The sequence below is a fragment of the Chrysoperla carnea genome, chromosome 3, assembly GCF_905475395.1.
Source record: "Chrysoperla carnea chromosome 3, inChrCarn1.1, whole genome shotgun sequence".
Classification (NCBI taxonomy): domain Eukaryota; kingdom Metazoa; phylum Arthropoda; class Insecta; order Neuroptera; family Chrysopidae; genus Chrysoperla; species Chrysoperla carnea.
This window is the reverse complement of record NC_058339.1, coordinates 65,310,158-65,323,058: the sequence shown is the minus strand read 5'-3', so window position 1 is coordinate 65,323,058 and position 12,901 is coordinate 65,310,158. Positions and strand designations below refer to the sequence as shown.

The window sequence follows — 12,901 nt, the reverse complement described above, 5'->3', positions numbered from 1 at the left end:
ACGTTGTTTGTTTTTTTCCATGTTCACGTTGTTTACGATAAGTAGGTAATTTTGACTCAAAAAATACTAATTCGTATTAACTTAACGCACGACTCTGGAGAGATTTCAAAAAAACTCGCGCACTCCTCAAATATTTAAGATAAGAGATACCTAAAAAATGAAATTTGAAATTTTCTATAGTTAAAAAGTATGGTAAGAATGAGGAATTTAATAAATAAAAAAATTTAATAAAATTAATAAATAAAAAAATAAAAATTTATTTAGGTACAAGAATTTATAAAATTACAGGCTTCTTATTTTTTCCAGGATCGATCTGGGGTAATAAAGTTTCTTGAACAGTAACATCGTCATGATTCGTTTTGCCTTGTTCGACGTATGTATAATTTCTGATTAGAAAATAGAACAATATCATTGACAACAACATTAAACTTGCAAATATAAAGAATTCGTTAGACTGAAACAAAAATACAAATTTTTTAACTTTTAATCTTTTACTAGAACTTATTGGAAAAGTAAGTGATTTCAAATAATTTTATTTTAAGTAAAAACACTGAGGCAAGCCATTTAAGTCCTTTCTATTACACCCTTTTGCTATGATTACAAAATATAAATAAAGTAAAAAAATAGAAGGTTTCTTAAAACTTGAATAGCTTTTTACGGTCTTTTTTTGAAAATAAAATCATTTGATCCAATTTCCTATTTCTAAACGACGATGCATACCTGTACATTTGAAAGTCGAATGCCAGCGATGAAAACTACAATTAAGTTACCAAAAGAACTTTTCAATAACCATCCAGCTTGCACAACGGATTTCATATTTTCTGGTGCTTGTGAATATGAAAAATCATAGCCAGTAATTGCAAACATTACTTCAGATATGGCCATTACCAAAAATTGTGGTAATAACCATAAAATATGCATTTTCTTATTCGGTTTAGATATATTGAGTAGTTTAATGTCCTTGAAAAAAATAAATTCAAAATCAGAGAAAGAGAAAGAGAGAACAAAAATTAGAAAAAGATCAGAAAGGGAGTAAGCGACATGACAATCTTAAGGGTTTGTCAGCCCTTGCTCAAGCCTTGGCTAAAGCTAATGAAAAACCATCAGTTTATTAGAGGATTGATCCAGTTCAGTAAAATTTTTTTTTCTTGCACTCAGGTTTAGGAAGACTGGTTACCCAAGCTTGAACCAATTATTTGGCACCCAAGCTTAAAACGATCGCAATGTTATATTTCGATGTTAATTTAAGAATGGGCTGGTCTTTATTTATTAGTTTAACTTAATGCTGAACAATATAAGTCCGTTTGTTATTTCCCTTCTATAAGTGGTAGCACCCATGATACAATTAGACAAGGTATATTAATGACACGGACACGTTTTAGTATAGTTCCCACAACTCACTTTTCAACTCAATGTAACATATTAAAAATAGAGAAATGTGCACTGATAGATTTAAATAATAAAACTTCCGCCAATATGTCGGAGGCTGGTGAGAAGAGCACGAGAGAGAACAATCATGAGTAAGAGTGTGAATTAGCGCAAGAACATGCCTTGTCTAATTGTACCACGGTAGCATCTACGAATTTGAACTTCTTTGATCTTAGTAACAGGCAAAGCGACTGTGCGGCTGATACCTGGGTTTTTGATAGCTCTATAGAAATTCTAGAAAAAGACAACTACTGGCCGTACATTTGCTTTATCTTTCCCATAGTTTCATGCCCGTATTTACTATACGGTTGAATAGGGAGCACACAGTTCATTCTCTATGCCTTTGGTAACAGACTTTTGGTATATATAAAATTTTGATTTTATTGCACTCACATATTTCTCAGTAGCATCAATAAAATTAATAATTATCACATATTCTTCATCAGACTTTAAATCAAACTTTCTTATACGCTCTCCGTCTATTACCAAATCATAAGTATTTGGTTTTAAAAAAGTTTCAAAAATTATATTTTCCAAATCAATAACAATCTTTAAATCTAATCCTTCATAGATTTGTATTGAATGATTACCATTATCAGCATTTATTAAAGCACTAAAATATAAATTAAAACATTTAGGAACTTATATTTATTAGAGTTAGAGAAATTGACACAAAATTTTCGGAACTTTTGCGGTTAGTTTATTTTTGTTATTTGTTAATGAAATGTCTATTGTCTATTGTTATTTTTAATGAAATGAAAATTGCCTATTTTTTGTCCTATTTTTTTAAGATTTACGACTGCCTATGATTGCCAAATTCAATACTGGACGTCTTTAGTAATTTCCTCAATAGTATAGTGACCCATTAATACAGGACCGTGTACACAGAGAGGGAATTGGGAGGAATGGAGTCAGGAGTGATTTCCCTGAACTGCGCGAGCTGTTGAAATTTTTCAGCAAAATTCGTTTTTCTCAAAATTGAGATTATATATTGGGCTAAAATTTACCACACTTTTTTATGATCATAAGTTACACCTTTTTGCAAAATTTTCGACTCAATTCCATCATTTTCGAAAAGTTATCAGAGAAAAACGAAAATATGATGTTACTGCGTTTTGAGATTTTGAGGATATGCAAAAATTCAAAACAAACAATATTGGCCTCAATCCGATCAATAGAATCCGAAGCAGAGACATTCATGAACGTCACCAAAGAAAACAATGTGGAGATAAATTTTTCCAAAATAGCGTGCCGAAGGGGTGTGCGGAACGTTCCGAAATCGGAAAAAATTTTTCTCTATTTTTTACAACGAAAAAAACCGACTTAAAAAAATTATCCTTCTTCCAAAACTTTCCGAATTGATTATCGAAATCCGGTAGATTTATCCCAATAAAAATAATAAGTCTACATTAGGAATATGACGCCTATATATTACTTACTTGATTTTTGAATAATGTTTCATAGACATAAGTGTATTCCGGAATTCAATCATTTCTGATGTATTCAATATGAAATTTTGTCGCCAAAAATATGATATCCCTTCTTTCAGCTTAAAAGTTCCATTAGTTTCCTCATTACATGCGGATTCTTCAATTTGATAGTTAACAATAGGTTGTAATTTTTCAAAATCTTTAAAAACATACATATCGTATGGATTAATTTCAATTTCACTCTGGTTATAATTTTCCAAATGAATGTTTAACGGACAACTATAGCCATTGTAAATTTTTAATTCTGGAGAATTTGCATTAGGTGGTACGTAATTTTTCTGAAAAGAAATAATATTTGAGACCTGTGAACTTAGCATCTCCAAGATGGTATAAAAATTATTCTAAATTTAAAATCCAACTCATAGATATAAATTACGGTCGATAAAAGAATTTTTCAAACCCACAAAATAATTTTTTGTGAACTGTTTGGGGAAAATGTTTGGGGATCTTAAAAAATTTTTTTATTCAATTTTGGGACAAATTTTGTATTTTTATTTTATTTTTGTGCTACTATAATTGTTGAAAGAATGCTAGTAATGTGTTATTTGAATAACTTTAGCTACTGACGATGGTTGCAATCGAAATATCTTTATTTAGTGAGATCTAAATATGTTTTATATTTTTTAAATATATTTTTTAAATAGAATTTCTTAATATACAATTTTATTTCGAGTATCGTGGTATTTATTTCAATAACTACTTTTAATTAGCTCTACGTGAAATGTTTCTATTTCAATATATTTCTACTTTTTATACCATGTATATGAAATATACAAGGTATACTAAGTTTAGTCCCAAGTTTGTAACGCTCGAAAATATTAACGCAACGAAAAAAAATTTGGTATAGGATTTCATAAAATCAGCTAATTAATTCATTTTCGGTCTGTCCGTCTGTCTGTCAATACGATAACTCAAAAACGAAAGATATCAATCTAAAATTTTTATAGCATGCTCATGACACAAAAAGTGAGGTCGAGTTCGTAAATGATCAACATAGGTCATTGGGTCTTGGGTCCGTGGGACCCATTTTGTAAACCGTAGGAGATAGAAAAAGTTTAAATGTAAACTCAATTGACACGAAAAAATAAACTACTTTTGTTTGAAACATTTTTTCGTAAGCATCATTATTTACCCGTGAGAGCGAAAATTAGGTGTAAATTATATAGTTTGTATTATAGAGGAATATCAGTTAAGTGTGTATGTAAAAAAACAAACGATTGCGTGCTCAACTCTGTCTTTACATTGTATTTCAACATGGTATTTTAATAAAAACCTGCTTTAACATTTTCCTTCTCTGATAGACTTATGCTTTTAAATATTTATACTTTTAAACAATTATATTGCATCATTTTTTAAACAGAAATTCATAATTTTTTTAGCAGTTCAGCAATTCTTAAATTCAGTAAAACTATGAAACTTGTTTTTGAAATACATTTTTCCAACATTTCAATTTTGTTATTTTTTAAAATTTTATTTATTTTACCTGGATTTTTACAAGTATATAATGGAAAATTTTTATATGAACCAATTAAACAGAATGCTTATTTTTTTTGTCCTATGTAGATCATTTTTCTAGCTCCCTGGCGTAAAAAATATTTGAAAAAAGAATAAGCCTTAATAAGTCTTAGAAAACTCTTTGAATTTCTGAAAAAGTATTAGGAATAACTATGAATTTCGCAACGTTCTTGGATTAGTCTAATTCAGAGTTATTCAGAGTTCTTAAGACTATTTCAGAGTTTTCTAAGACTTATTAAGACTTATTCTTTCTTCAAACATTTTTTTCACCATGGTTTAACTGCATATATATAGTGAAAATTGCGTTTAAAATTAACTGCATATAAGTATATAGTGAAAATTGCGTTTAAAATAAAAAAAGTAATTTTTAAAAGAATCAATTTTTTGTATTACCTCTAATGCCAACTGTACCCATCCAGATATAATAAATGCAAACGCAGCTAAAATACCACCAATCAACATTTTCGATAATGGACGTTTTAATAAATTAATTTTCGCACACATTGGATAAATAATTTTATTAAATATTGGAACTAATATAAATACTAATATTGGTGTAACCACTTGCATTTGATCAGGTTTTAATTCGATAAAACCTAAATCACCATTCATTTGTGTTGCTTGAAACGTCCATCGAGATCCTTGTTGGTCGTGTAACGCAGCAAATACTGGCAATGGGATATATAAAACAAATATTCGTATCACCATTTTAACACTATTGATAAATTCTTTATCGTATTTATCATCAGCATAATCTAGCCAGTGATCTTTTGCTACTGTACTGCTATGCAACTTTTTTTGTATTGAGGCATGCTAAAAAATAGAAATTTTATATAAATATTTTTGATCATGTCAATAAAATTTTTTGGTATTCGGATCTCAGGGTCGACGTTTGAGTACTTGAATACAACTATATTAGGTTTGAGTATTTTGAGTACCTACTCATGCTTCATATTAGCCTTAAGGCACTTTTCTGGTCTTTGACCAGGGAAGTTTGAAGACATCGATTTTTTTTTGCATATTTTTAAAGGTTCGACTCTTAAGAATATGTCCTTAAACGAATTTTTAAAAATTCGAATTATTTTGTACTACAAGCTTCTGCTGCTTCAAAAGAAAACAAAACAGCTCGATTAGCATAAATAATTTTACAAAATCTTGCATATGAAGTAGAAGACGGTCCAATGTTTGGATCTGAGTTCGGCGATTAATCCAAAGTGAATAATATTATAATCCGTGTTACTCTGCCGGAACTGTCTCTCAAACTTAAAACGCGTTTTTTCGAGATGGTTGACGTGATATCTCAAGTTCTACTCAACCGATTCCTTTGAAATTTTGTTGAAATCTTCTTTATAAATCACTTTATCGTCCGAACCATGGATTTAAAAAAATTTCAATTTTGAATATTTTTAAATAAATAAATAAATAAATTTTTTTGGCTGAGGTCTAGACTAATAGTTACTATTTTTTATTTTTAAATTTAAAATGTCAATAAATATCATATGAAAAAATGGCTATAAAAATGTTTTTCATTTTTTTATAATTTCAGTTTGAAAAATGTCTACAATTTAGGCTTCGAGACCAGAATACCCCCTTAATCCAAACCAGGTTTTCAATTTTATGGAATAGCTTAGAAGTACATATATTATTTCTTGTTGGGCAGAAGGTACGAATTTTAAGTTAATTTTTATTAAAATTTTTATTTCCTTTTTAAAAACTGACACATAAAGAATAATTACCTTAACACATTTTATGAATTCAAATATCACTGGCTTCTTTTTATTTGGTTGTTTCTTGACATATCGACTACTTCCACTTAAAAATATCACTAAAATATACAAATACAAATTTTATTTCCCAATTTTGATTCAAAACATCACCCTATGAAACAAAATGAATGAGTAAAACCCTTTCGGTTTTCGACTAGTATCGTCTAACTTCAAACGAAAAATGTTAGTTTCAAAATTACACATCCTTTACCGGCATTGAATTCGATTTAAGTTTTCAGGAAAAATTAAAACCTCACTCTGATTCATAGCTAACAAATATTAGATGAACGCTTTAAATTAGAAAGTTGTTCTTTATAATTACGCGAGCATTTTTTGTTTGAAACATTTTTTTGTAAACCGAATAGTTTAAACAGTAATTGAAAGCAAAAATCTACCTTTTTGTGCGTTTGTCCATTCAATTTGAACAAAAATGATCTTTATAGAAAAACAAACCACTTTTATTGGATTTATTAGAAATTTTTTTTCGAACAGAGCCTAGATTTAAGATTTGCGAAAAAATGTTTCAAACAAAAAATGTTACTTTTTTAATCAATAAAAATTTTATAATTTAAAGTGTTCATCTATCGATTACCACAGTTATGGAGTAGAGTAAGCTTTTCATTGAGCTTGAAAAACTAGGTCAAGTTTAATGTCTGCGTTAGATGTGCGCCTACACACCCAACATTTTTCACTTGAAACATTTTTATCGATAAAAATTATTTATCGAGTTTCAAGTATATGCCAACTTAAAAACACATTCTGTATGTTATAAGAATTAAATGTGCAAATATTTCGCAAAAGTTTTTCAGAAGTTTGAAAATAAGGCTAAATTCTATTCCATGTTTTGTATTCTCTTTCTTATAATATTTATCTAAAGCAAGATAATTTCCTGGATAAAAGATAATTTTACTTACCAAATGCAAATATTAATAAAATCCCGGTTGTGCCAAACGCTAAGGGATAACAATCCAATTCATGAAAACATGATGCATCTTTTCGTAGAATGGGTGTTATGAATTTCGATAATAAGCTACCAGCGGTCACGCTTAAATATAAATATGAATAAAATTGTGCACGTTCTACACTTTGTTGTGCAGTAAATTGATCACCAGCCAAAGCGATATAACATGGTTTCATTGTTCCAGTTCCCATTGCAATTAATACTAATCCAATAACAGTTGCAACCCGACTAAAAGAATATAAAGAAATTATTATTTATTAAAAATTTATTTTTTTTTCAGAAAATTTGATTTTTAACTATTTTCTCTTTTAAAGCCCTTGCTTGGAAATATGTCTACCCGAGTATATTTTTAAGATCTCAGCGCCACGATGGTAAAAAAATAAACTTTTTATTAGGTCTTATTCTTTAGAAATTTTGTAATATGTTTAAAGCGTGCTTTTGAGTTTTGACTGCTGCTTCCTTTCGTTATTTAAAAATATTGCTCTCCTGTGTTGTTGATTTTTGAAATATTTTTTCTTTAACTTTAATCGCGTTGTGCGTTTTTTTTTTAATAAATTTTGAAATTTTAAATTTTGCGTGTTTTGCTTGTGTTTTAAAAACACTTTTGATATTACTATTATTATATTCTATTTAAAGGAATTTGATTTGATTTTCAAAAAAAATTTCGGTTGTTAAAGCATTCAAGAATAATATATCCAAATTTAGACAACCTAATCCATTTAATCGTAAATAATCATTATAAATAGCGTATAATTAATAATCATAATTATGGCCAAGCCGTCTATCTATATAGCATTCTATGTCTATAAAGCAACTTATAAACATATTTCAATTCAAATCGATAGATAGAATCTTCTAGAGGTTTATAAAGAAAAGCGGTTTTTCAGATAAAAATGGTTAAAGTTGCATTTGAATTTCAAGCACTGCGATTGTACACTTTACTCTATCGATTTTGAAATTTGGATATATTATAGGTATTCATATTCTACCAGCCCTGGGCACTTTTATTGTTCGAAAAATCTGTTAATTTTTCCAATTTTCATTGTTCACAGCCAGGTACTTTTTCTTATTTTTCTGCAGTACCTGGGTGTTATTTTTATATCGTAATTGTTTCAAACCCGAGTTAACCTAGTATACACCGTTAAATAGATCGATAAAGTCATGGCATCATTGGTAGTACACGACAAACAAAAATTTGGACAACATCATTAGTCAAATGACAACAAACAAAATTTCCATATGACGGCATAATTATTTTCGTTGTAGAGATTAACTATAAAAAACATTATAATATGACATATACCTATATAAGGAAGTGATTTATGTTTATCACTTCTTTACAATATATAGGGTGTCCATAAAGTTTGAAATTTCAAAGTTTGAAAGTTTGAGGTTTGAAACTTCAATCAAAGTAGTCTCGTAGATCCGATAAAAAAATCCGAATAGCATACACTCACAGTGCGGCCAAAAGCCAAAATCCGGCCAAAATTGGAAGAAAAAAAAGAGTTTCTAATTCTCCTCTTTACTTTCAGTCGGATTGTGGCCTTCGCTCATTTACAACAATATTGTAGATATAAAGGGAAAAGTCATTATCGTGTGAAAGTGCTTTAAGTAAAGGAAATCCAACAAAACCAAATGTAATCTACGTCGGAAGGTTAGTGAAATACGTAAACAAATATCAATATTGTACAGTTTTTTTTTAATTTTTTTTTTAACAAATTCAAGTTGTTAATTGAAACAGTAATAACACGCTGTTGGATGCTGTTTTAAACCTATTGGAGGTTACTGAGAAAAGTATTAACTATTGATTAAAACAAAATTCAGCGACTAGTATCTGCTACTTGAATTTGATATTTACCCCAGGGGGTGATTGATAAGAATTGAAGGGGGTAAATTTCCGTAAGTTTGGCATAAAATTTGTAATCAACGTCCACAAAAACCACTGAGATTCAATTTTGAACTGATCTAATTAAATTTTCGAATTTTGGCCGCCTTTCAAATTTTTGTGCAGGGATGGTCTATAAGGGGTGAAGGGGGTGAATTTCTGTACACTTGACATAAAATTTGTAATCAGCGATCTTTAAACTCTCGAAAGCCATATGCAACTCGACTATAATAAATAATACATGATATTTTACCATAGGAGGGTCGATAAGACCACGACTTAAATTTTCGAATTTTGGCCGCATTGTTGGCCTTCGGTCACGCTGTAACCAGATAGTTCGAGAATTTTTCTTTCAAGAATTCAATGGCTTTGTGATAGAGGGAGATGGAGTAGCTTTCTCGAAAATTGATTCGATTCGGTCTAAAATAGGTTCACCTTGGTTTTATGTTAATTAACCTTTAAAATTCATAGAAATTATTTTTCAAAACAATTATCAAGAGATTTTTCCGAAACTATAAAGTTCGAAGGTTGCAAATTATTAGGAAGCTTGATGTTATTGAGTTATGGCCTAACGGTAACACGATCCAATAGTAGTTTCAGATGGCCTTGCATAAATAAAACATAATACTTTTTAGCTCTATGGCATTTGTTACAGTTTTTCTTCTGCCTTTATACAACGACACCGTTCTTTTAAGCTATAGATCCTAGGAGAAGTGTAGCTTTATATATTGCGATCATATTGCAGCGGTGAATATAGAAACCAAATAGTATTTGAGAAAAGGTTTTAGAAATCATTTACAAAGTTTCTAAAGAAAATTTGTTTAGGAATATTTTACAGGTATTGATTTAAAAAATAAATTTTGTTTCTTTTTTACAAAAATATTTTTAAAGCAATACTTAATCTAAATTAATAATTCCATTTTTATTATTTTATTGTGATATACCAAATTTTTTTCACCTTTATTACTAAAAAAAGATAAATTAGTTTTCTGAGAATTTGTTTAGGAATTTTTTACAGATATTGATATAAAAAATAAATTTTTTTTCTTTCTGTCAACTTACACGTGGACACACTGTATAATTTATAAATGCAATGTTTAAGGAATTTAATTTGCCTTCATTTGCATACTTGATTTGATAAATTAATTATACTATACGCATTTTTTTTTAATTATTATTAATTATTTAATAAACATCGTCATCTAATAATTGAATTGGACACGAAAAATAATGGAAAATTAGCTCAATCTCATAAACATATTTTTCTTTCTTATGGATAACGACCTTGATAGTAACTCAATTAATACAAGTTTTTCATAATCAAAGAGTCAAAGGTATGTGAATTCCAATATTGACCATGACATTTAATCAATGAATTTATATAAATAATACAAACGCGATTCTGTTTCTGTTGGAAATATTAAGTTTTTGGAGATGTTTACCTTTTTATAAGCAGCAATTTACTGGATTGCAATTATTCGGTGTTGTCAACACTTAAACTTGTATTTCCTTAAGAGTAAGGTCAAAATCCCCTAAAAACTTCTAAATCATCGCACGCCCACACTTTTAGTGTATCTTTGATAATGTGAATTAATAATATTTAGAAAGTAAATACTTGTAAAATGCATAGAAATAATTTAATAGGACTTGTTTTATGTAATATTTTTAAATATTTAAAATATTTTCTAAAAATATTAAAATTGTTAAATATCAACTATTTTTTCTGTATTTATTAAAATATTTTTATCCTCTAAAAAACCATTAACATTTCCCCCTTAAAAAATCCGGATTCAATTTTTTTTTAAACTTCTATGTTGGCAACACTGCAATTGTTGCAATATAGTCAAGATTAAAACATAATTGTAGGACCTAAAACTCCGGGGAAATCTACTTAGGTATATCCGATAACTTGTAAGGAGCGATAGATACATTTAATAACTTTGGAATAGTAATCTTCTGAGAGAAATGTCATTTCTATCAACATTGGGGTTAGATGGGGCTTGTACTTGCGGCCATTAGAAACTTTACAGCCCAAAAATTCACTGTTTCTTAGTCTATATTAGAAAGTGTATACATACCTCCATTCATATTGAAATACTATTAATGAACTTCCAAATAGTATAGAACTTCCAATTAAGTAAACAATCAAAAAATAAAAAATAGTTTTATATTTTCCAAACCAACTGTCTGATATCATAGCACCAATGATTGGGAAAAAATATACAACCATACAAAACGAGTGGAAAATTGTTGTCGCCACATTACTATCGAATGCTAATTTTGTCGTTAAATATATTGGAAGGATTGCTGCAAAAAATAAGTCGATTTTTAATAATACTCTGGAAGACCTTTTTTTTTTTAAAGGAATCCATATTTTCGTTTCTAGAATGGATTTTTTGAAGATGTACTTTAACGTTCAAATATATTTTGAGATTAGAACTTCTAAGTAAGTTTTTAATATACAGATAACTATCAGACTATGAGTGTAATGTATCAGTAATAAATCGTTTCCATGATACTTTTCGTTTGTCTTTTTGGGTATTATTAAAGGTAAATTTGGGCACTTGAACCACAGTCCAGGATTTATTTATTTTCATTATTGCCAAACTTATCATTACCAATTCTTAAAAGAGAAACAAAAAGTTTGATGGAAATTTCACTTCATTAGGGGTCCAAGTATTTAAAAGGGTATCGAAATACAACCAAAATTACTTACTTCGTATACCATAGTAGGTGAATCGTTCACAAAATTCTGTTACAATAAGAAAAAATGCTGCTATTGGATATTTCATTCTCTGAAATTAGAAAAAATTTCAACATTAAATGTTTTGCTCGCTTTCGATATGAAAGACAAATTCATAAACAAACAAATAAAGACAATCAAACAAACATAAATAAACAATCAAACTGACAGTCACTTCTATAATATTAGCATACATAGGGAATGTATAAAATTAGTATTAGTGTAGTAAAATTTGTATTCTTAAAACAATAAAATCACCACGGAAAAAACGGAAATAATATGGGAAAACTTTTTATTTATTTCACGGAAAAACATAATTTAGTTAAAAAATATTTTTCATTTATATAACAAATTACATACTACCAATTTTTTTTGCATCACCTTTAAGAACGCGCGTGGTAAATGATAAAATAATGATAAATCGTTTAAAAATGATAAATCGTTCAAAAATATTAATTGTTTAAAAATGACGGAAACAAATTACGGAAAAAACCTTTGTTAAAAAATACTTAGTTGTTTACTTATTTTTGTTTAATTTTTTTAATAAAATTATTAATATTTTCAATAAGAGATGTGATTTTAAAGAATATTCATTCCCACCTTAAAAAAAACAAATTAAAATAAGTTTTCTGAACCCATTTAAAATTGTTCTAATAATTGTGATGAAATATTCCCATAGATTTTGAACGGACACAGTAATCCTAACTTTTTTTTACGTTTTATACGCTTAGAGAAATTTGTACATTTTATAAAAAATTTATCGAAATCTGAATAATATTTTTAAAATTTCTTAATTTTTCCTTAATGATTCCATAATTTTGTTTCTTGAAATAATAATTTTATAGTACTATCGATAATAGACTTTGCATTCAGAATTTAATGAAACTTGGCATAGTTGTCCATTATTAACCAGTTAAATTTTTAGGGGCCTTCAGAGAAGGCAAAATATGAACGTCCAGTTTTGTGAAATAAAATAAAATCTGTGATTTCCCATAAGTATCAATGTTAAAATATTTTTTTTTTCAGTTCTTTGAAGGCCCCTAAAAATTTAACTGGTTAAGTATGATATAATAATGGACAACTATGACAAGTTTCATTAAATTCTGAATGCAA

General features: G+C 28.4%; 1 protein-coding gene across 1 annotated transcript; it reads right to left on the bottom strand.

Moving 5' to 3' along the window:
* Positions 1-236: 236 nt before the first annotated feature.
* On the bottom strand, positions 237-11,944 carry LOC123294771 (peptide transporter family 1-like; the record flags this gene model as incomplete). The annotated part of the gene is made up of 10 exons (XM_044875911.1): positions 237-454; positions 721-960; positions 1,822-2,041; positions 2,868-3,196; positions 4,827-5,246; positions 6,170-6,258; positions 7,114-7,388; positions 11,124-11,352; positions 11,762-11,840; positions 11,936-11,944. Coding segments are annotated over 10 exons (2,070 nt in total), but the record flags the coding sequence as incomplete, so codon positions are not given.
* Positions 11,945-12,901: the final 957 nt, after the last annotated feature.